This window comes from Perca fluviatilis, chromosome 11, assembly GCF_010015445.1.
Source record: "Perca fluviatilis chromosome 11, GENO_Pfluv_1.0, whole genome shotgun sequence".
NCBI lineage: Eukaryota > Metazoa > Chordata > Actinopteri > Perciformes > Percidae > Perca > Perca fluviatilis.
Window position 1 is genome coordinate 21159862 of NC_053122.1, and position 26326 is coordinate 21186187.

The 26326-nt window shown below is 39.1% G+C and overlaps 1 protein-coding gene across 1 annotated transcript; it reads left to right on the top strand.

Moving 5' to 3' along the window:
* The first annotated feature begins 3858 nt into the window (after nucleotides 1-3858).
* wnt3a (wingless-type MMTV integration site family, member 3A) lies at nucleotides 3859-18970 on the top strand. The gene is made up of 4 exons (XM_039814767.1): nucleotides 3859-3987; nucleotides 9105-9346; nucleotides 16033-16298; nucleotides 16394-18970. The coding sequence occupies exons 1-4, from the start codon at nucleotides 3917-3919 to the stop codon at nucleotides 16871-16873; spliced, it is 1059 nt and encodes a 352-aa protein (XP_039670701.1). The 5' UTR covers nucleotides 3859-3916; the 3' UTR covers nucleotides 16874-18970.
* The last annotated feature ends 7356 nt before the right edge of the window (nucleotides 18971-26326 follow it).

Here is a 26326-nt window from a genome sequence, read left to right on the forward strand (position 1 = left end):
GATAAAGTCAAAGCACTTTGCTTTGGTTCCCATGTCTGGAGAACAACGAAGGAGTACTGGGGAAAGAGATGAGTTGTTTCCAGGTGTGAGTTTGTGGGGTGTGTCACAACTTATTGAGGCACTCAACTCTCCTCTCTTTCCCTTGGAAGGGTTGTAGTTCAAAGAGAATTAAGAGTCGTTTACAAGTCCTGTTGGTGTGCTTTTATTCATCTTTTCTCTGTCTCTTACTGAACATCTACGTTTGTTTTTGATGATCATCTACAAAAAATAGCATTTAGCAACAGAGAAGATTAGATTGGATAATGCATTCTGAGAGATAACAATTTAGGTCCTCACAATGCTTAGCCTACATCATGTTTTGTGTTTGCTTGAACAAAACATCATGCACTAATCAAACTTAAACCATTTATTTAGCACGTCCCTTTCTAGATAATTCACCACAGAACAAGTCTGTCTCGATATGAGATTGACTAACTGCCACTTAACAAAAACTACAATATTAAAATAATTTTACAATATTAACCTGTTTCAATTGGATCGATATTGAACACAAACACATTTTCCCAGGGAATAAATAGAAAATAAAATGGAATTGTATAATGTGTATTTCCGGTCTTGTAATTCCATTACAATGCTGACATCTAGTGGTCCTGTCACATTTGTACACACCAAAGTTCTTAAATTGTTGTTGTGGTTAAATTAAAAATGTCTTTGGATGTTGCATCTTATTAAGACACTTGAATGCACAAATGAGCATTAACAGCTTTGTGGCACATGAGGAAAATATTCATGGAAAAGTCAGTGAATTGTAATGAAGTAAGTAATGAAGTAATGAAAATATGATTAGTTCAATATTTGTGTATTTCATGATGTAGGTGTAGCTGTGTTTTGTCAAACAGAGGGAGTCTGACTGAGGCCTGTGATGCACAGCAATGACAAGACTCACTTGTTGGACATGACTTGCAGCTAAAGGCACTTTGCTAAATGACATCATCATCACAGTGAGGTCAACATGGGCACACAGAGGTGCCATGATGTCCTTCTGTTTGCTCTGGGGAAAACCTGAATGGATGGACTACAGAGACAGCATGGTGGAAAACGTGTTGATGGAGATGACTTAAACATAAACCAGTACAGTTTTCTGAATACATTTATTTGGAATATTGTATTCACTGTGAGACCACTTTATATAAAACCATAACTTGGTTGATTTTATTGTATACAGAAGTTAAACATATTTTACACACCTTTTAGCACTTATTAAATCTCTTGTTGTACTAAATGATCTACAGTCAGTAGCCATATGCTGAACAGGCATCGCATTTTTCACATGCATTTAACACCCTCGCTGACTTGGCCTCAGTGCCAGTGCTGACAGCTACTGGGGAGAAAAAAAGGCCCAGTTCATAGCTGCTCTATAACTTCCAGATTTCCCCCTCTGCAGCTGTCCAAACTCTCTGGCTCCTCTGTGCAGCTCTCCAGTTATTAACTCTATGTATGGAAATGATGCCTTACATTTAGGCTGAGTAAAAGTAGGAATACCACAATGTAAAACAAATACTCCATTACAAGTAAAAGTATTGGATTCAAAGTAAAATTAAAAGTGGTATCACCTAAATTAAAGTATATCATACTCATTATGCATATCCTGTCTGAGTTGTAATTTAAACTTCTTTGTATAATCTGCAACAATGCATTATATTTTATATAGTGATCATAGGTTTTCTATGTAAAATCTGCAAGGTAACTAGTAACTATAGCTGTCAAATAAATATAGTCAAACAAAAACTTAATATTCTTATGAAATAACTTTAAAATTTCACAAAAATGAACAAAAATTACAGTACTTGAGTAAATGTACTTAGTTACTTCCACCATTGGATGTTAAAGCAGGCATATACTGTAGGTGGCGTGCCTCAGTCTCACTGTGACATGAGAGTTTAAACTTCAGTCTTTTGGTGTCTTTGCCAGGGTTGCAGTGTACAACAATCTCCACTAGATGACGCTAGCATCTTTAGGCTTCAGGGCGTGTGCACCATGTTTAAGTTAAGTTAAGCATGTGAACACGTTTTGGAAATTGGAGAACAATGACAGGTTTGACTGAAATGTTTGACTAGATGTTGCATAAATATGAAGATATCCAAATTAGCTCGAACAGGTGAAGTAAAAAACAAAAACTCAAAGCTCACAGAACAGAATCTGAGCAAATAAAAAATATTTAAATAAAAAAAATAGAATCTAATTTTTTTCTGTTTTGATATTAGAAAATTGGTTACAGTTGTTATGGCCTACAAATACACAGTCTACCATTGGGCTGATTGAGACAGCTGTCTGTTATTAACTACTTAAGAATGCATGTCCAGCTGCATGCTTCTGCAATATGATAAAACAATAGTCACTGCAGCTTCATTAATATGCACATTTAATTTCACTGCACATTAATTGTTTTTTAGCTGCTATTGGCTGCCTTGGGGTAACTTTTTTCATACGCACAAAGCCAGAAACGTGCACTAAAGTCTTACTAAAACTTAGTTTGATTTTATATCATTGTAATTAAATGCACTCTTATTATTATTATTATTATTATTATTATTATTATTATTATTATATAGTCTACTAAACAATAACACGTGTTGACTAAAAATAGTGAAAATAACAGTGAAAGTGTTCAGAAATTGTCTTTTATACAGTCACTGATGTTGCACAACTAGGACAGATTTTTTTTTTTATCTTCAAGTATGCATCAGTGCCTGTAAATGGAGATACCTCCTATTAGATCAGCTATCAACAGCCACTTGACATTGAGAAAGGGAAGCAGAGGTCTGCCATTTAAACTCAGTGGTGCGGCCAATTTGATCGAATATTTTCGTTGGAATAAACAGACTGGCAGCTCATCATGCAGGCAGCTTTAAAGTCAATCTCTTCAAGCTGTGAACAGTTATAAACAGTGCAGGAAGTAATACCACGTGGAGAAAAAAAAACGTTTCCTTCCTTAACTAATGCTCAAAATGTGCCATTTTTACCTGAACCTGGATGCGTTATGATTACAAGAGAATGAACAACACTGTTTTGTTTTTGTTTTTTTTTGGGGGGGGGGGGGTTTGCCATTTTATAATCTCAGAGCATATTTTAAAAGAGCATACAGTATGGTGACAGAAAGCCAGATATTTTAGAGTATAGTATATTTAGAAGAATAAATGAATAAATGCAATAGATGGCCAAATAATTAAGGTTTTCTTTGGAAAAATCCAGTAGCAATTTATCAATTATCCCGTTTTATTCATTTCATCGTGAATCCATCAGTCTGTAGAAAAAACCTTCTCAACTTCTAATTTTATGGTAAGCAGGCACAAATAAGGACAGGAGCCCTTAATAATGGTCTCAAGCAATTCACACATATTTATTTCTGCATTTTAGAAGCCTCAAGCCAGGGAGTGAAATCCGGACAGGTTGTTATAGCTACGCAATCCACAGGGGTTCCGATGTCTATTTAAAACCCCTCAGACCCTCCCTCTCTCCTTTAAACATTATATATCACACACACTGCATGCTAATGCGACCAATTCTCAATGAGCACTAAAACACATCTTAAAATTAGCTTGTTCTGTTGTCTGAGTTCAAACTGCCTGACTAGGCAACAGAGGGAACATATCATCAGAATTCCCCCTTTGGCAATACCTGCTGATTGGGTCCTAAAAAAAAAGCAAGCAGCTTTTAACTTTTAATATTTGGCTCCCGAGTTCTGCCACGAGTAGTCGCGAAAGATAGATTCTCCCTCATTGTTTTTGGAGGATAGAAATTAAAATCCATCCGTTCAGATTCGTTTTTTTTTTTTTTTTATCTTAGTAAAATCTCAGTGCGCGTATGAGCGCGCATGTAGGCTTTCTGCTGGAGAAGTTTTAGCGAAACTTTAAGGATGATATACCTTGGATGTTTCCTGTTGCTCTGTGGGCTTACGCATGTCATGGCAAGTTATCCCATCTGGTGGTAAGTTTTATTTTCATTAGGCTATATGCCGGAACGAATGGGGTAGCATATTTTTTTGAAACGTTGAGAAGTGTCTGATGATCCGCTTGTGTGTCAGTTTGAGTGGTTATGATTCTAATTTCGTTTCTCGCAGCAGCGGAACATTTAGCTGCACTGATGGTAAAGTTGTTTTGAGCAATGAGTTGCAAAGGATGGCTTAATAACCAGACGAGAAGAAAAATAATGACGCTTTTAAATTGAAAAATATAGCAGAAAACGGACCTGTAGAAAACAAAACGAAACAGCATATTTCCAAATGGTATGTTAATTTTGTTATGCTATGGTCATTTGCAACATTAACGATGCAATTTGACTGAGAGCAATTTTAATTTTCATAGTGCAGCAGGTGCAAAGTTTGTGTGTGTGTGTGTGTGTGTGTGTGTGTGTGTGTGTGTGTGTGTGTGTGTGTGTGTGTGTGTGTGTGTGTGTGTGTGTGTGTGTGTGTGTGTGTGTGTGTGTTCGCTCATATAGGGTCAAAGTGGCACAGAACAAATATGAAATATTGCCCTGGGTTTGACCTTAGGACAAACTGATCATGTAAAACATATTGTATACGCATATTCATTATGTAATTTATATTTATGTATGGCAATGTTTTTTTCTTATCTGACTTGGGATCCTCTTTTTCTTTTAATGAAACATATTTGAAGGCTTAATAACCAAATTCACCACAGCTTGAAGTGTGATAGCAACCTTTTCTGTAATGGATATCATGGATGTCTCAGTCCAACACTGTTTTTTTCCCATCAGTTTCTTCACTTTCCGAATGTCCTCAAAAATCAAAAACTGATGCCTTTGTTGCAGTTTCTTTCTAATTTTAATCACACAAGGAAACACAGAATCACTGCGTAGTATGCACTAATGAGATTGTAAATCAATGATAAAGCGGCCTATAATTTTTCATATTTAAGAAACTGACAAACATCACTAATTGGCACTATTTTTTCATTTTGTATAAATGTTCTGTCTCATTTTTAGAAGCTGGTGTCTGGTTCCACAGTGTTCATGCTTGATCCATCAGCTACACACATCAATCACAAATGTCTTGTTAGCACTAAACTAACAACTGATGTGTGTTTTATATATTTTTTAAATCATTCTATATTTGGTTTTGCTTAGTTATTGGGTGTTCCCATTACTTTCCCTTAATGGGGTTCCTGGTGGTAATACTGATGAGAAACTAATTACACGCACAGCTGGAAGGAAATCCTGATATAACAGTGGGCGGAAAAAAACTGACCCAAATCAGGAAAGTCCTGTTTCTAAAAGTTAGTGCATACATTCACACAGGACGCTCTACCAACTTGATGTTCAGTTCATTTTTGTGTTCTATCACCTGATATGTTTTGCTCCTTCTTTGTTGACACCTGTGTGTGTGAGCTATCTTAGAGCTCTGCTGATTGACACACATGCACACTGGCCTTGAATTTCAATCTCCATAAGAGCTTCTTTTTTCCATTTATTCTTTTTGTGGAGCCATTTACAAATGACACAATGGGAGGGAGGTTTCCATTCAGTCATAACAAAACTACAGCAAATCTAGCTTCTGTGTTGATGGTTTGATTGAAGAGTCTAAGAGAAGCAAAAGAGTGGCAAGTATACATAACGGGAGCAAGTTTGCTGTATCACTCCTACCAAAGAAACAAGCTGCAGAAGTAGCACATGAAGTCACCTTAAGTTGAATATTCTTGACGTAATACTGATGGGGAGGGTGTTCATGCAGCACTACTGATGTGTTTTTTGTTTCGTAGCAACTCATCCCAAGTCAAATAGCGTTGTTCCTTTTGGATTGCGCTCAATACGGCTGCATTGTCTTTCCGTTTTCAAACAGCATGTCAGCTATCATGAGCTTTCACTTCTGTGAAAAGCAACCTGTGATGTTTTGCTTACAGACTCTGCTGAACTTTGCTTCAAGTGGCCATCGGAGCTGCATCACACTCAACCTCTGTGCCACAGTAGTCTCTGGGGATAGGGATATGCACTAAGACAGGTTCTTGTCTGTCTCTACTCGACCTGCCATGACATAGCCTAGCTGCAACCGCCACCCCACCGCCCCCTTCCCGAGTCCACCCCACCTTAGAAGATAAATACCTGGAGGTGAAAGCTTGCCGCACATTCCTTTTCCCAAACATATTCTCTTGATGTCAAAGTCGGCTCCAAGGCCCCAGGGCCCACGAGTAAAGTGGTAATTCTAAGGTACCCTGCTTGGGCTTGCTGAAATATGCATTAAACCTATGCTGGATGCACTTAGATGAGAGGGGGAAAGTCTGTACTGAGACAAAAATTGAATATGATACATACTTAAGTATTTATTTGTAACAGTTGACAATAAAGTGTTCATTTGACATCATGAATCTTAATAGCATTAGTGAATCCTCTTGTATGACCACTTACACTTGCCCTTTCTTTGCAGGGCAGCTGGTGTGAGGAGGATAAATGGATTTTTCCGCTGAAATGATAAAAAATGAAGGCAAAAGCATTCAATAGATGCTTAAAATCCAGGCAACGTCAGTATTTAAGTTAAAATATTTGTTAGAGCTATCCAGCAGTTCTGGCATTTATGCAATAGCTCCTTAAAACCAAAATCATAAATCATCCCTGGTGGAACAAGCCCTGCCTCCTCTTTTAGGCCATTTCCTAACACAGGAAGAGGTGGCATGGATTACTCAGCCCCATTGAGACAGACACAGAGATGCTCATGAGTGGAGCAACTGAAGCACATTGACTAATGATGGTTTTATGTGGCACGGTTTAGGAATATGACCTTGCAGAAATGCACCCAAAAAGACCCTCACAGGTGTAGTCCTGATGAGTAGTTAGGCTCATTACAGACTCTGGTCAAGAGGAAACTTGTATATGACCTTAATTCTGCACTGTTTTGCTGTTCAGACACATTTTGTGTTCAGACACATTTTGTGCTCATTCACTAATGCAAAATATATTTGACAATGATGGAAGTGATGAAAGCACCTCAGAAAACCTCAGAGACACCACATTTATTCCTCATAGAGCAAAAGGAAGCAGAGGAGGTTCAAGACCAGACTGACAGGGGACTACTATCTTTAAAAAGAAATTGCAGGCCTGCAGCTCTTGTTTTCACCTCCTTCAGTCCCACTAAACACCTCACAATGATGAACCTCTGATGAATTGTTGTACACGTTGTTTGTTGTGCATGTCAGAGGCTAACCAAAAGTCTGCACCAGTTTGCGATGTGGACTCAGGTTTCTGCAGGGAAAGATGTGCTTCAGGGTGTATGGACTGACAAGGGCCAAAGAGAGGTCAGTGTGTAATTGGAGTGCCCTTGTTTACTGATGGATGTTGTAGACAAACTGCAGGCAAACGTGATTTTCTCTGGAATCAACTTGCCATTGCTCGCTTACTGGATGTCTCATTTATGATTAACTAGAGTGGTCTAGTCTGTCGAAATTAGGCGAGAAATTTTGTGCGAACCAGTGTGACACATAACTCTGACATTTGCTCGGGGGAAATAACAGTGGTTTACTCAACAGGTCAGTGTATGGCTTACACACACCTTGACAACAGACAACATTAAAGTGTAATATTAAAAATGAAATGAATTAAATTCAACATGTAATTGAGGTATTCAAGGTCAACATGTTTTGCTGCCATCATGGTCAGGCAGGGGTCAGTTGGCTGAGGAGATCTTTTCTTGGTCTGTGCGCTTTTAAAGAAAGCCGCCTGAGGCCAATGTCAGGACTTTTGGTAATCTTGATGTGATCGCCGATTAGTCCTTGAACAACAGTGAACGGGTCAACAGACAGCGAGCTGAGTGGCAAAAGACTACACAACTGCTCTGGCTTCGCCTTTGTGCAACAGCTACAGTAACTGTTATCAAGCCCATATCACTCAGGGGAGGATCAGCAGATTACTGCTGCCAGTGTTCACTCTTTAATAGACAGTTGAGGTGACATGTAGACTGGATTTCCAACAAGCTTGCCAAAGATAATAGGAACTGTGCTATTAAATTATGAGAGCTCAGGTCAGCGGGTCATGCACAACATATATATATATATATATATATATATATATATATATATATATATATATATCCTTTTAATAAAGAGCGTAACCAATCAAACCAATTATCTACTTTTAGTATGAGCCAATAAGGCTTTCTGTGATGTGGAAATGCCAATAAATGGTCATGTCAAAGCATAGTACAGCAAATTGATTAAATTACATACTGTGCAATGATACAATGGATATCCCATTTCTATGATTACTAGTTACTAAAAATCCTAATTGAGAGGACACAGAAAATAAAGACAGAAAGACAGAGAAAGCTACAACGAGAACGAGACGGAGAGATGTAATCAGTGAACCAAGTTTGCACTTGTTGTATCCCAGAATACCTTCCTCAAAGGAAAAGAAGGGGGTTGGGTTCTGTGTTACACTTAATACACTCTCTGAAGTTTCAATGTAGGGTTTGCACTCTTATTACCCTAAGCCGAAGGCCTGTTAAGTGTGCGGACAGTTAATAACAAGGTGTAGTTTTCCAAGTTGTCAGCTTAAGGTCTATGAAGACCTCGAGATGCATTGTGGACTTTCATCTTACACAGCAACACTGGCTGCTTCTGTGGTAGCAGGGCTACAATTTCAATACATACAAAGGGCAGGTGTCTGCAGAGAGGGTAGTTTAAGGGATAACGAATGGATGCCTAATGGTGGCATCTGATACAGCAAATAAACACACACAATCAAACTCAGACATGGAATTACACTGCACCTGCAGAGGGAAATTAGTCTTCCATTTGAGAAACATTTTTTATACGTCACATATAATCGTACAAAACAATGTAATGAAGTTCAGTCTCCTGAATCCTAAATATTAGGAGCAGTGGACAGCCACATAGGGCCCAGGTAACATCTCAGGGTTCAGTGTCTTGTTCAAGGACACTTCGACATGCAGACAGGAGGGGTCAGGGATCGATCCGCCAATCTTGTGGTTGAAAGACGACCAACTCTACCTCTGTGGTGTTAAATAAATAGATAAAGACAGACAGATAAACTGCAATCATGAAAATGCACTGACAATGTGACTTCCCCTCACCTTTTAGGTCACTAGCAGTGGGCCACCAATACTCATCACTGGGCACTCAACCCATCCTCTGTGGCAGCATCCCGGGTCTGGTGCCTAAGCAGCTGCGTTTCTGCCGGAACTACGTGGAAATCATGCCCAGTGTGGCAGAGGGGGTGAAGATTGGCATCCAGGAGTGCCAGCACCAGTTCCGAGGCCGACGCTGGAACTGCACCACGGTCAATGACAATCTGGCCATTTTTGGGCCAGTGTTAGATAAAGGTAATTTTATAGAACAAACACATCTATGTGGACTTAATAACATGTGCAGTGTGCTTTCTATAACATCATCATAGTGCACATATGCTGCATTTTGTCATGCAAAAAAACTCAAACACAGGTCGCCAATATTCATGTTTAAACTCCCCCGAAAGATTTCTGCCGTTTTAATTTGGCACCATCCGTGTGGTTTACTTGGCTCATTTGTGATTAACAGACGTCAAAGCTATCAACCAAATTTACCTTTTTCAAACCAGCTTTTGAAAGATCAGACAAAACCAGTGTCTTGGTAGCATTTGCAAAAGTTCTACTTGCCCAATTATCAAAGTAAGAGGCTGTCAAGAATCTACATAACCAGGAAAAATATGACAGACATAACAAAAACATCTATATTCCACAGAGAAACAACAAGAAATGAATAAGCCAAGTTTCATCATGTAAGACCTATTTTTGTAAAGATAGTCTCAGAAGGAAAATATAATGCTTTGAGTAACTGCATGTAACATCACACCAAAAATACTTTTACTTTGGTGATGCTGTCTGACCCTACCACCCTCAAATTATTTTCTTTTTTAGTTTATATGTCTCTAGTTAAGTTCTTAGAAGTTCTTAGTTCTTTAAAAAACCTCCAAAAAAATTACTAAAAAAAAATAAAAAAATTTTTTTTTTTTTTTTTTTTTTTTATTTATTTTTTTTAAAATTTTTTTTTTTTTTTTTTTTTTTTTTTTTTTTTAAATTCCCCCCCCCCCCCCTGCATCATTCATTATGCTCATTCAAACCCTTGTTTAAATAGACTGTAGACTGAACAAGCTCTGAGCAGCCTGTATGCATGAAATGATGTACACAATAGAGACGAGTGAGTTCTGTCTTGTTGGAGTTTTCTTTAGGAGGGAATCCCCTGTGATTGTTCTTCTGTACAATCCTCTGAAGTGCCTTGCACAAAACTGTAAACTGAGTTATGGACTATTACAAAATGCATTTTTCCATTAGATTATGTGATGATGTATTAAGACTTTCAAGTGTATGTCAATTTTGGTCTACATATGGGCTCAGGCTGCAGAAATCCCCACTGTGTTGGAGGTAGATTTTTTTTTATCTCCAAGCAGAGCCAGCCTAGCTGTTTCCACCTTGTTTCCAGTCTTTGTGCTATGTTAACCGGCTACTTGCTGTAGCTTCATATTTAATGGACAGATGTTATTGTATGGTATCAATCTTCTCATCTAACTCTGGGCAAGAAAACGAATGAGCGCATTACTGAAACATGTCCAAGTATTCCTTTGATGCCTTCAGTGAGTAGAGCAGATGCTTCTTATATGGTGTCCCAAGATGCTCTTTTCTGGGTTTTCTTGTTTCCGTCTGTGCTGCGTCTTGCTAACGCTAAAATGAGTTACAGGCTCCAAAATTAAGAATGGGCACTAAACATAGGGAGGGTCAGGGATCTAAACCTGTCACATAGTTTACAGAAAATTGATGGAAACACAGAGGGTTGGAGGTTACGTAGGGCAATTGCTTTTAATAAACTCCTGAGCCAGTTAACAAGAGGCTTGAGCTCAAGTAGGTGGCTAACGATAGGGGTTCTCAGTCCGAGCCCTATTGTGGTGCAAAATGCCACCACAACTCTACAATTGCCTTCCCTCCCAGGCCTAAATTGCAGGGGTACTGAGTGGAAAGAGGAGGCAGCTACTGGGCTTTAGTAAATCATTTTGATTGGATTAAGGTCACTGAGGCCCTTAATAATGTGAGAGGTCAAAGTGGCTGGATTAAGTGCCTTTGTCAGAGGCCAATGAGAGTGACTTGGGCTCACAGGCCTTTGATAGGGCTTAGTAGGAGAGGGCTTCCATTTCATTGGATTTGATTGATGCTGGTGTTTGTCTGTGCAACAGTGCCATTGTCCTCACTGGTGTCTGTTTGTCTGTGAATCAGACTGTTGTGTGTCGGTTTCCTCCTGCCTTTTTGGGGGCCAAAGCTGAAAGGAAGAGTAGGCGCCTTTATAGGCTTCAGGGGCTTAGTTCCTATCAGTTAGTCCATCACTGCCCCTGTCCTCCTCACCTTCACCGAGGACATTAGAAGTTTGTTTTACAGAGGTGGATTAAAAACTGGAAAAGTACTAGAAGAATGAATGACATGTACTATTAAGGAAAGAAGGTATTCTGCAAATTGAGTTGAGACTACAGTTTAATACAATGGAAAACGTTTTTTAGTTTCTACTTGTGGAAAAATGCTTTGATCACTTACGCAACCTGCTTTCAAATATGTATGCATAAACATGCTAATACAAATTGGGACCATGCATTGTCTTGACCACACACAAACACTCATCTATCTAAATAGACTGTCACATACTCAACCTCATGCACCAAAACATAAAAGAGTTAAGTTTCTCCTGCCTTTAAAATACTTACATACTTCTTCTATGTGCACGTTTTCTCTCCCCTTCACATGGCCTGATTGTCTCTCTATGTTTCTCTCTCACTCCACACCCCAAATCACAAGCCCTACCTCTAGGCTATGTCTGCGTCAGCAATCATTAATTTACATTAACTAAAGTGTCAAAACATGCACTGCTGGAATCTGCCTGTGATGAAAGGTAATAGAGAGCTGCGCAGGTGTTCTTAGTCTGCGGAACTGATTCCAGCGCCATTTCTGCATTCTTTGTATATACAAAACACCTACCAACTTTATGGGTATAATCAGGCTCCAGTTTATGAGTCATATGATAAAATGAGTGAGGGCAAATTTGCTACGAAAAGCGGACAGTCCCAATTGTGCAGGTGTTACCACCCACACAGGTATAGACATGCGCTGTCACTATTCTACTTGAAACCATTAAATGCACGTAAGGTTTACAGGACACTCCTATTACGTAATACATAAAGCATTTGGAATGGATTGCAAAGTTCAATACTGACTTATCAAACCATTCCCTGTAAGTACCTCTGCCTCTGCAAAGTCTGTATACCAGGAAATCCACCTAACAAATTAACCTAAATCATTAAGTCTCAACTAAACTAACTGGGAAAAGGTCAGGGGATGTAGGTTACGACCTATGACCTGAGGATGAGAAGGTGTAACTATTTAGGATGAGCTAAGAGGTCTATGCTTCTCATGAGACGTATGTCTCTCCATGCTGGGGGAGGGAAACTAGCACACCAGTATATCATTAACTCTGGGCAAGAAAGAAAGAAGGGGTGTGGCAAATGGAGTTGATGGGGGGACCTTAGCCCCACTCCCTGCTGGGCACTGCTCAGAGCACAATATCTTCGCAACCATGAGATTAAGCAGAAGAAAAAGTGCTTTTCCCAATTCACACGCCCTTTAGATTGTTTTATTAAACCATTTGAATAGGGATTTCCCCGTCTGCCGACAAGCGGGGTTCAGCCAATGCATAGTTCTCTGTTGCTATGACTTAACTTGGTCCCCACTAATCACTGGCCAGGGCAAATTTCATATAAAATATCTGGGGCCATTGTGGGACTAACACAGCGTGACAGTGGCAGCACAATAGGGGATTCAACCCCCCAGCAGGTTGTAGGGACCACTTGGCCTGCCAGGGTCTGGCAAAGTTTGGTGGAGGAGCATAGTCTGAGTAAGAGGGTCCTAAAATACCATAAATTGGTCGTAAAATCAAGTAAAGCAGAGCAACTAATGTAAGAGCTGGTGTTTCCAGGTAAAGTAAATGTTATTACAGGTGTATATAGCCCCTGTCATATGAAATACCAAGTATGATACATAGACATTCTCAATAATATTTCTAAATTTGAACATTTGTATAACTTTTGTTGACTTTTTGATACAAAGTGTAAATGCTTCAACCACACCAGGGTAAAAATATGCCTTGGAATTGGCACCAGGTTCATAATGCAGTGAACGTGTATAGAGACTATACTCTCTTCATAAACCATCAGAATCACAATCAGAAAAAGGAAATAAACAAGACATTTTAAAGAAACATGAATAAACAAATATATACAATATAACTGCTTAACAATGGGAAAAGAAGGCTGTATGGTTTAGTGCAGGATGCACAGAGATGTTGAGGGATGTGCAAAAGTTTAGTGTATGTTGTGCAGTGGACAGGTTATAGTCCAGGATGGTCGTTAATGTAACATGTAGTAACTAGGGGTGGGGGTTAAGAGGGATCCCGGGCCTTGTTAATGAGGCTGACTGCTGAGGGGAAGAAACTGTTTTGTGGCATGAGGTTTTGGTTCTGATAGACCGCAGCCTCCTGCCAGAGGGGAGTGTATTAAAATGTTTGTGTCAGGGGTGGGAGGCAGTAATATGGCAGGCAATATGCTACAGTCTGCCCTTGTCCTTGGTGGTGGCAACAGCGTACCAGATGGTGATGGAGGAGGAGAGGATGGAAGCAATGATGGCAGAGTAGAAGTGCACCATCATTGTCTTTGGCAGGTTGAACTTCTTCAGCTGCTGCAAGAAGTACATCCTCTGCTGTGCCTTTTTAAAGAGGGAGCTGTCGTTCATCTCCCAATTGAGATCCTGATGGGTATTGTTCTGTATTTGCACGTGTTAAATGTTTTTAGTGAGTGGTTAGAATAAAAAAAACGTATTTCATCAACTAAAAAGTATAGGGTTGCAGCTTGTTGTGTATGCTGCGCACAAGGGACTGGAGGGAACTGTGCATTATAGGGTGTTTGGGGTGAAGGTGTCTATGTTTACTGTGTGTATGTATGTATATTTTTGAGGCCCTGTTCAGACTTTGAAAACAAAATTTCTCAGTGGACAATAAAGACTATCGATCTATCTATCTATCGATCTATCTATCTATATATCTATCTTATTGGAAAATGTTTCTGCATAGGCAATAAGAGTTTAAGAGGTTTATGGGCAGTAGCATCATTGCTTGGCATGGATATCGATATGCTTGAAGGCAGATAACCTGTTATATCAAAACCAGTCTTTGTATTATTTGTATAGTGATCCTGTAATGTACAGAACTACATTTTGTTGGGGTCAGTTCATATTCCCTGTATTTCTTTGGAAATCAAGGCACTTTAGAGTGTGGTGGCCCTAAGAGACCTACTTTATTTGTTTTTCTCCTTTATTTGTTGATCCACCCAACACACACACACACACACACACACACAAACACATAAGGACATAATACATTTGCCCTGGTCCTTCTCTTTTGCTCATTTTAACCCAAGATAATCCTCTTTTCCTCTCCCATTTGAACTCCTCCACCCCTTTATGCTCCAAAGCATTATAGCCAGTCACCCATAAGGTCACGTTTTCAAACGAGTTACCCAGTGTCCTGTTTAAGGTCAATATATCTTCCCACTTTTTATAAATAATGACAAACATTTTGTGATGCACTAAATTAAATTATATTTCTATGCTGATGATACAGAATTCCCTATCATCCTTATTATCTGTAAATGCAATTCATTTTATGAATACCTTGACATTTAAGATGGATGTAGGATAAACACCACATACATACATTTTAACTCACTTGTAGCTCGAAAAATTCAAAACATGAAGCTCATACTTTGTTGGTTTTAGAGAATACATGGTGATATATATTTAATCACTTTAGACATCTTACAGCCCTTTGCTATCTTGATTGCAAAGAAAATAATACAATATCCAAGTGAAATGATCTGTGGTGGATGCAGTAAGCGTGACTCCAGGAAGGAGAGCAGAGGTTCAGCTGTATCGTGAACATTAGTAACCTTGTGGGTATACAATAGCAATATGAAGTGGGTGGTGAGGATGCCAGTATGCCTTTTCTCTTGCATCATTGTTTCAAATGCCCTTTAGTCCTTAAACTGGTTGGAACCTGCTGTAAGGGAGGAGCTCCTACTCCCTTTAGCTTTATACTCCTCCCTTCTTTCTTTTCTTTCTTTCCCTGTCGTTCTTCTTCTTTAGACAGAAGCATGGACTGCCTCTTTATCTATCTATCACACACACATGCATACACACAATCCCAAATTTCACTATTGATCTTTAACCCTCTCTGTCGATTTCTTCACTCTCTGTTTGTTCATTTTTATATGTACACCTGGTGTTTCCACTTTCTTTATCTTGTTCTCTCTGTGATTCTCTCTTTTCTTGTGATTGTGCAAGACCATACAATTACATATATTCAAGGCAAAAGTCCTGCCATAATGAATTCTGTTAAAGCAGGGAATGCTGAAGCAAAAAATTCTTCCCTTCTATAACTGTAAAATATTGTTCGGGATTGCATTTCTGGACACTACAGTCACATCTTATTGTTGTGACTATGATTTGTTTCCTAACCTTTCAAAAGCTTAATTGAGTCTCTTAATTATAGGCCTGTCAGGGCCGTCTCTTCCTCTCATCTCTCTGGAAGATCCTGATCCCTCTGAGTCATCAGTTAGCTATGTCAGACAGAGGCACTGAGGCCTTGCTGGCCTTATTCAGAGACAGGACGATTGATGTCTGAGCTGAATGAACACACACTCAGATACACCTTGGTAGATACAACCTAAACACATGAAGGCAACAAAAGTAATGGACTCTACAGTATGTATAGTTTCTTGTAGTTGTGTTGTTGTTGATTTTTTTTAAAAAAAAAAAAAAAAAAAAAAAAAAAAAAAAAAAATTCATTTTCTTCTTGCAGGATATTTAAAAAAATTTAAAAATTTTGTTGCCTCCGAGTATTTTTCCAATGCTCTATGTCTTACAGATTTCTGAACTTCTCTTTCCAGCCACTCGAGAGTCAGCATTTGTCCATGCTATTGCCTCGGCGGGAGTGGCATTTGCAGTGACCCGTGCCTGCGCTGAGGGTTCAGCAACCATCTGCGGATGTGACACACGCCACAAGGGCCCCCCTGGTGAGGGATGGAAGTGGGGTGGCTGCAGCGAGGATGTAGAGTTTGGGAGCATGGTGTCCCGGGAGTTTGCTGATGCGAGAGAGAATCGCCCTGATGCACGTTCAGCCATGAACCGCCAAAACAATGAGGCAGGAAGAATGGTGAGTTTTCTAAAGAAGCTCTTTTTGCGGATTGTGTTGTAGCAGTTTTTCTACTTTCAGATGTTTGATTAACACATAGATTTTGTTATCCTTAGTCCCTTAACGACAACATGTTCCTGAAGTGTAAGTGCCATGGGCTGTCAGGCAGCTGCGAGGTCAAGACATGCTGGTGGTCTCAGCCTGACTTCCGAGTTATTGGCGACTACATGAAGGATAAGTATGACAGCGCATCAGAGATGGTGGTGGAGAAACATAAGGAGTCCCGCGGATGGGTGGAGACCCTGAGACCCAAGTACAACTACTTCAAACCCCCCACAGAGCGCGACCTGGTTTACTATGAAAGCTCACCCAATTTCTGTGACCCCAATCCCGAGACCGGCTCCTTTGGTACCCGCGATCGCATCTGCAACCTGACATCCCATGGCATAGATGGGTGTGACCTCCTCTGCTGCGGCAGAGGCCATAACACCAGGACTGAGAAGAGAAAGGAGAAGTGTCACTGTATTTTCCACTGGTGCTGCTACGTCAGTTGTCAGGAGTGTGTGAGAGTCTACGACGTGCACACCTGCAAATAAGGACGTCTAGTTCTCGTCCTTTTCTCACCAAAATGTAAGACTTCAGTAGGCAGAGGAACAATTACACCAACTTATCTACAAGACATGAGAGACTGAAGAGCTGTCTGATCTGTCCATGGACTCCAGTGGCAAACATAGCAGATTTGTGTTTTGTGCCAAAAAGAGCCAGTCTCTGCCTAATCAACTGAATGGGTTGAGTAGATGTTGACATCACAAATCGTCATCATATTAACAGTGATGATGGTGATGATGACAACCATGTTGCTATCTCTAGCGATGACGAAAGAGTTTTCATGTACTGACGTAGAAAAGGAGAACTGTCGGCCAATTGACAAACACCATATTGGTGATATTTTTTTTTCTTTGTTCCAAATAGTTACTTTTGTTGAGAATAGTACAGCACTGCCAATGCTTTTAAGTCTATGGGGCAAACAATGAAAGTGTCACATTTTCTTCAATGTTTAATCATAACTTGTTTTTGCCACACAAAAGTGACATTTATGAGCAACTTACACGATCAGACACTCAACAGCATGCATTATCCTCAACATTATAAGTATCTGAAAACTAACATTGTTGTGTGAATGAGTTTTATAGTGTTTTTATGTTACTGATGTTTGGGTAAGAATGCACTTGAACCTGAGTGAATGTAGTTATTATGCTGTAATGTGTTTACATATTCTTAAATTCTTAAGCTAACAACTTATTATCTGCTTTCAATTACTAATTTTATCTCGAGAGTAGACATGAGCCACATCAACTGAACATCGGCGAAACAAGAATATACAGTCTGCACATTGTCTTGAAACACCTAAAAACCAGTGGAAGCTTTTTTTTTTAAGAGTAACAATGCTTTGAACAACATCGATAGTTACAACCAAAGACAAGTAAAGACAAAAAACCTGTAAGTCTGAGGTGGTCAGAGAGCTGTAAATGAATCTGAAAGGTCAGCACTTGTGTCCCATTGAGAAATATGAAGCATGTTCTCCTTGTTTTTATCAGTATTAGCAATGTCTCATGTGAATGGGTGTGGGGAAAACTATTATTTATAAAAGGGATATCCCCACTATATTTTTTGTTTCATTTACACACATATACTATTCTATTATTTTGATATTTGATTAAATAGAGGTCAACTCTGTACTCCCTGATAAAATAAAACACAAATGGCAACAACAACAAAAAACGCAAACTAAGCTGTATTATCTAAGCTCTGTATAATGCAGTATAATTTGCAGTTGTGGTAAAATGATGACCAAAACCTGTGCTATGAGATTATTCTCAGCTGTGGCTTCTTTTTCCCCAAACTAAACAACATGCAGCATCACTGAAACTATCAATACTTCCCTTATTTTAATGCTGCTAAGTAAAGATAATATCTGTGTGTGTGTGTGTGTGTGTGTGTGTGTGTGTGTGTGTGTGTGTGTGTGTGTGTGTGGGTGTGTGTTGTGTGTGTGTGTGTGTGTGTGTGTGTGTGTGTGTCTAGGTCCTTACAGTATGGCTTTGACTATTTGTGTTATATGTATATTCTTGCATGTATTTGATTCTTTCTGTGAAAGAAACCTATTGTAGTTTGGAAAAAAATGTGAAGTTTTGACTAATTATTGCATACAGTAATTTCCATTTTAACCAAATAGACCAAAATAGAGTTTATGTTATTTTAGTTGCCTATGGTTTTGTAGTCATGCTAAACATCAGGGCACAATGATTAATGTTGCTGTCCCTTAATTTGAGAAGAAATACAACACAGTATTTATTTATTTGGAAAGTGTAAAACTACTGAAACAAAATGCTTATGAAAAAGTGTGCATGCCATTTCACCAATAGCCATGACTATAAAGACATGTGTAAAGTCACTGATGAAATTTTGTTTACAGCCGATGTAATGCTACGTCTCAGGCATGTATAGTTCTCAAACATTTTAATCAAAGTCGCCTACCCATGATTACTTTTCATCCTGACTGAAAATATTAATGAGCAGCCATAACAAGTTTCACATTTTAAGTCATCTTTAATTAACTACACAGCAACCATTATCAATACAAGATCTGTTATCATGCATTTATTACTGTATACTTTATATGTGATTGATTGCTGTGTGGACAATTTGCTTATGTTCTAATTTTTTTGTCAAGTCTTTGAATCCAAAGTTTTGTACAAACTAGTTTTTGCGTTTTTATGGATTTCTAAAATTGGATGTTTTTTTATAATTATTTATTTCATGCTATGTAAATATTAGTAAGTAAAAGTATATATTTGCAGAAATATGTTTTTCGAAACAGTGTTGTGACTTGTAACGCTGTAGCCTTTTTACCTCATCTGTTTTTCACTGACTGAACACAGGTATTGTTTGTCTTACTGCCTGTAGTAGATTTCAAAAGTTAACTCTGTAACACCAAAATAAAGCAACATAAACAACCAAACTTGTTCTGTTATCTATGACTGAACTTATGTGATGAATTATTTTGTTGAGTTTTGTGAATTGTGAGTGCCAAGACATAAGCATATAACCATAGATGGATAAATGGCCCATTGACCTCTGACCTCTGGGGGCTGACCTGAGGGAAGGCTTCTTAACACAGGTACCAATATCATACATGTGTGTGTAAATGTAGCACATGGATCTGACGATGCTCAATGTGAAATAAGTAGGTAACATTATTCAGCTACTATGCCTTGGGCAATGAAAACAAGCATTTTTAAAAGAGAAAGACCCAAAGCTGACTGTCTCAAATTCAAATCTGACAAGACTTTTGTGTAATAGCATTATCTGGTCTTGATCTGAAGAAGAAAAAATCTTAAAAAAAAAAAAAATCAATGCTCCTTTTAATTTATCTTAGGGTGATGGATTGTGGGAAGTGAAGTGATGCTTGTGAGTTTCAGTTAGCTAGAAGAGCTAGTTGGCCAGTTTTAGTTGAAATGTGTTAAATAGTTTGTATTGATGGATAAAAGAAAAAGAAACGAGTGATGAAAGAGTTTTAATTTTTTTAAACAGCCCTGATTGGAACATCACACTAAACTATGCTTTCCCAAAGAGGACACAAATATGCATAATGACAGACTTTGCTATTTCTATGCTGAGAGGAATGTGATTATGAATGATAGACTGACAATGGTCATACTCAGCTTTGGAAGGGTGTAAAGTAACGGTAACAGGTTGTGGTGATGGTAGGGGAACCCCAAAGATTTGTCCAGGAGCACCCTAATTGGTATAATAATAGCAATACATAAATATTGCAGTAGTGCTAAAGTATGCAATGTCCTGTAAACTTTTGTGCATCAAACATGGTCATGATTTGTTGCATATCTCAGGTGTGAGAGATTGAAAAGCTTCTATTGCATCTTTAATTCAGCAAACAGAATACTTTCTTGTGTTACATTTTACTGATTAAAATTATGTTGAATTAAGGGACGTGTAGCGGTGAATCCAGATTCAGCTGATTCCAACAGGTGCAAGTCCTCAACAACAACAAAAATCTAATCAAAATTGAATATATTGTATTTTTTTCAATAAACAGCAAGAATTAGAATTAAGACCACTCTACCAACAGGTCAACAAACTCTGAACCCTTCAGTGGCAACCATGCAGGTAAGCCCATAGCTGGCACACCATGTAGTTACCATGTTAAATAAGGGCCACTGAATTAGCTGCAAGAATGCCTGTCTGTAGACGGTGCCTTATTGTGAAGACACTACTGCAGCCTGACACGGATAATACTGATGCCTGAATGAATGAAAAATCTAATCACAGTTGCACACTTAGAATATGGACAAGCTGTCAGTCAGGAAGACTAATAGATTTAGGCCATAATGCCCAAACATGGGGCGAAAGAAGAAGAAAATAAAGCTGGTCTAATAATTTGATTCCTTTGAGAGACTGCAGAAGCCAGCTGTGCTTTTTGGAGAAACAATAATACCAGAAAAAAACTCAGTGATGAGAGTTAAGAAATAGATGGAGCTTTGTTGAAGAGAAAGACCTGATCTCAAGATAGATTAGGGGTTGGATGTGAATAGAGCCCACCAGTCCTCCGGCTCAGCCGCTGGACCCCTGATAGTCTTTGAGCCCTGCAACAATGTCACCACCAGAGGCCAGGTCTCACTGCTATCTAACCCCATTATCTCACAGAAAGATTGATACACACCCCCTCCAGAGTGGAAGCACCACAAAAAGTGATACCCTTCCGTTCTCATTCATGTGGATTCATTAGTCAGCCCACCCCCACTTCAAACTATATTTTAAGCCGTCTTTCACAGTTTGTCCTACGACTGAAACTTATTACTTGGGTATACTTATTTTCCCAGAGATTCATAAAAATGCTATGGCATTTAAATCCTGCCTCATGATGGGAAATGAATAAAGACTTGTTGAACACTCTGTTGTGTATGAACTCTTAGGAGCCAGCCAGGTTCAGGTTTGGTTTAACGACTGGGAGGCTGTCAGCAGCTCATTCCACACCTCGACCTTTGACACTTTTCACACCATCTGAATGGGAGAAAACAAGTACAAAACATGAAACAGATCACAGGATAGACAGAGACTCTGGCCCTGCAGCAACGCTGTCATTTGGCTAAAGGAAATAGGCCTTTCCCTTCAGACCAGACCCACCCTAGCAGCTTTGTCACCCAAGTGAGATGAACATTGTTAGCAGATAGTTGCCAGAGGAGGCTATGGTGGCTCAAGTGAGAGAGATGGCATCCTGACTGTGAGAACTTTGACGCGACCAGACTGCAAAAGGCACCACCCAATAACCATATAAATGGAAGACAATGGGCCTAATTGCAATCAGTGTCCTCTTTTTATTTTATGTCCTGAGTTTCACCCTGACATTCACAAGAGACCACTGCATGCATTTCAATAAAGCCATGTTGTTGTGGGGCACACCGGAGCGACATATATACAGTGGAGTGGTGCAAAGGCCCACACTCAAATGACACGATGCAAATACTCCCACAGAAGTCACACTTTGGTTACGGCCAGCTTTCAGTTTCACTCTTCCTGAGGCCTCTTGATGTTATGAACATAAAAATCCATGATAACAAACATGCAACCTGGGGTTGATACCTAATATGTTCAATTTGAGGTTTTATCTGTGTGCAAATGTTTATATATTAGAGAGACTCAGCTGCTCTAATGCTTAATATTACAACACATACTGTAGCTTTCAAAGAATGTGTTTCTCAAAGCTCTTCTTGTTTATAGGTCATACACACCAAAGGTGATGGGCCAAAACTGAACTACAGAGGAGAAGTGCAGTGTGTGGGCATTTCATTATGGAACTGACTTTGAAGCCAGTCTTTTCATGTCTATGTGTTCTTCTGTCTGAAATTAGATCACTCCCTTGGATTCAGTACATGTCTTTAACACATTTAACACATCAGACTATCCAGATCGGAGGATTATTAAAACAGAAATTATTTTTGTCGTATGGATATTGCATGAAAATCTGGTATACTTCCACAGTCTAATTTGAGAAACGAACGCATGTGATTACAGCATTTGACTTACAAATTAAAATATTGCAAACAAACCCCCCTTAAATGGCCTGTAAGTGATAATATTTCTCACTTAAAAAAAAAAAAGATCCTGACAGCACTCACACCTTTATACAACACTTCAGCCACTAAATTCTAACTTAAGATCCGCCAATGTGTTGTTTATCACACAATCGCCTTTTTTCATCTTTAGATAAACATTAGACACAGTAGACAGACAAAACGATCTTCAACAGATAACTCTATGCACTGATACAAAACATATCATTCTCTAATGGCTGTGTTGAAAAATCTTAACATCTGTAGCAATCATGGCAATACATTTTCTCTTTTACAGCCAGGGAGGGGAATGTGTGAAGTATGTCACCTGCCTTGAATGAGGATGATGGGTTATCTGCAAGATTTCTAAAGAGGACAGGCATCATCAGAAGACATGTGGCACCTGTAAAGCAGCCTTATCCCCTTTTGAAGTGCCTGTTTGTATTGTTGAAGCCAACAAAGGAATTTTGCCACCTCTGTACTTACAAGAGAACATTGGGCAAACTGGAGAAGATAACAAGAGGGGGAAGGAGCTGGCGATAGAAGAGACATACTACACACAGTCTACAGGTGTGCGTTTACACATGCATGAGTGCACATTTGGTTGCCACACTGACTGCTCTGACTCTTCAGTTTGATGAAGAGTTTTTCAGGGGAGCCCTCTGTGTTCAGGTATGCTGCTTTAAGATGTGGTGGTGGCCGGGTGCCGAGTCTGGAGGTTGACAAGGGGTCATCTTTCAGGTCAATGCGGGTTGTAGTGGGGAGGAGGAGGCAGACATGATCACCCATTAGTCACCTTTTCACCTCTCTGAAGCTCAAAGTAGTTCAGCAGGTAGGATGAGCATGTATGCATTTCCCAAAGCAGTTTCAGTAATATTAATTAGCTCTTTCTCTTATCTTTCTGGTGGTGTGGACTTCATAGTACACCAATAATATCAATGAAAAGATTGACATTGTTTATTCAGTTGTGGAAAATTGAATCCTAATGGTGTTTATTATTATTATTATTGTTGTTGTTGATGTTGTTGTTGTTGTTGTTATTCTTGTTATTATTATGTTATTTTGTCATCTTGTTAACTCATTATAATCATGACCAAAGTATTTACGTTTAGCACAAATTGAAAGAGGCCCTGAACCTTCTCAGAGAGTGTTTATTTCATGTGTCAGCATATAGGTATAGTCTTGAAGTATAACATAGTTTACCAGTTAAATCATTATTGTTACTTGTCATCTGCCATTGAAAGAAAATATAAAAGTGTAGAAACACAAGAGCTCAACCATTTCAATGTGGATGTCAACTTTTTCAAGTTAGTGAAAAAATTGTATTTTCAGATAGTCATTTTCTGTCAGTTGTACATTTACTCTAATAATTCATAATAACCAGAGTAAATCTAAACTTGCAATTATCTTGTAAGCATCATTTTTTACTTTTTGTTAAAAAAAAAGTAACTAGGCATCTCTCAATTGACAGATCAGTTTTTCAGAAACGACATGTCATGGCTAGCAGTGGTGGAAAAAATAAAACTGACACTGCAAGTAACAGAACCTATGTAAAGTAATCAACACAAAAAACAATACATACCCCAAAACACTCCATTTCAGTATTCTATTCCTATTTCCTGTATGGTTTCCATGCATCCATACAGCATCCAAACAGTAGCTCTGTTTTTATTTTCAAGTGCATACACCTTCCAAGTTCCATTCTTGGTGATCGCATCAATGATAAACTTGATAAAAGCATCAGTTTAGTGTTGATGGAAAGACTAAATGAAGGCGGTTGGGAAAAGAATGCATGTCCAAATTCATCCACATTATTGTGGACATGTCCTGAGTGAGTGAGATTGGGTGTATCAATTACAAGGTGACTAGCAGGGGAGAGGAGCGAGGTTATCATTAGCAGAGACTGGCACTGGCCTCTGGTAGTTCCAGTAATTACCTCACAAAGGGTGGTGCTTGCCTTCCCACTGCTTTTCCCACACTGCACTCCAGGCTCAGAATTCCAATCGGCCCCAGACCTGCAATCTCCTCGGTTTTAGACAGCAAATTACTGACAAGTCCCATTCTTCACAGCACTGTAATTGCTTTTTAGTGCTGTTTTTATTGAGGCAACCCCAACCCCCTTGCCCTTCACTCAATAAAGCTTAGTCAGGGAAGGGGGCGAAGGGTTAATATAGATAACATTAGTACCTAATTGGAAGGTCTCGAACCGCAGGAAAGTTTCATACAAGTCCTGTCTTTTTTTTTAAATCTCCTAGCAGTTGTTGCCTGAATACAACTGATCAGATCTATTTTGGAGTGATCAAGTAAGATGTGTTTTTTAAATGTTCATTAGATCCACATTCGTTCGAAGGTACATGCAAATTCTCTGCCTCAGCGTGTCTGCTCCAGAGAAGTGATGTCATCAAGGCTCTTCACACCCCATACAAAGAGAAGCACTGAGCATCTTGGCTACTCTTCGACTTAAATCACTTTGTGTTGTCTTTCCCACCCCTGCGCATTACTTTCTCAATCTATTACTTTGTGGAAATCATTAGTCTCCATGTCAATACAAGCTCCGAGCAGAGAAAACATCTCATTATGGGACTTAAAGAGATCCGTAGCATTCTTGGCTCTGTCAAGCTGTTCTTCCTTTCTTCAATATAGTTACTTTCCTTTCACTCAGAGGACAAATTCTCAACGTTCCAATGCTGGACAACCAAACAGTTGCCATTTGAAATGAGAAAAAGAGAAAGAATGGAAAATGGCTGAGGGATTAGAGGATCTAAACAGGTGTGATCCAGTTTAGTTTGAAAGATGGAGGGTCTTAACAAGGATTTGAGACTTTAGAATTCAATGTTCCATTATTTCCATCCTGTGCAGTTTCAGTTAAATTGTTTGCCATTTGGTGGCCCTTACAAGCCCTTAGTTCTAAACATCTTTACATGCAAGTGTAAGCACAATATTTCAAACTATTGTGACATAATGTGCTAACTGTCCATTTATTCAGATTTATAAGTTTGTTTCTCAAATGAGGTGTGTGAAACATCACATACAACTGGCAATATCCATTCACCTTTTTAGGTATTGACCCCCACAACAATTTAATAGCTATAGAGGTTGTTTTTTTTGCCTTCAATAGAAAGCGAACACAAAGACATCATAAGGAAAATATCACAAGAAAAACAAGAAAAAACAGAATGCAAAGATGAGTTGAGTATGGTTTGAATGCTAAAAGGTTATTTACATTTCTCCTGTTTTCTGTCTATGCATCAAATGTGACTACATCCAGGCTTTATGGCAGAGCAGCAAAGTGCCCTAGGGCTACAACCTGCAATTGACTCGGATAGCAACCTAATTCCCCTGTGCCCTTATGTGTCCATCTCCCTGTCAGTCTGAGCAGGTTGACACCTCTGACCCTGTCAGGGGTGTCAAATAGCTTGTTAGAGGCCTTCAATAAAGTACAATGACAAGCCCTCTAATGCATTACCACACGAGTTCCAGAAATGAGAGGCTGTAGCCTTTCCAGCCTCAAGGCAGACAGGTGCGCCATTGAGTAACACACACACCAAACACACACACACACACACACACACACACACACACACACACACACACACACACACACATAGAAAGAAGCCCTCCCTATCAAAACAACACACCAACACCAACACAACACAATGATAGGTTGATAACACTGCTTGCATGTAGTGAACCAAACATCACGTGCCTGTGGCACACATAATTGTATGCAATGTCCAAAATGCCTCCAAATTCATTATTCAATCACTTAAGGATTATCTTTAAGGGGCTTACATAACCAAAAGAGATCAGTTGTCACTAGCAATAAAAAAAACACCATACCTGGACCACCTTAGGAGCATGTTAGGCCTGTCACCATGAGGCCTTTCTAAAGGGCCCAAAGGGCCACTTACAATGAACATG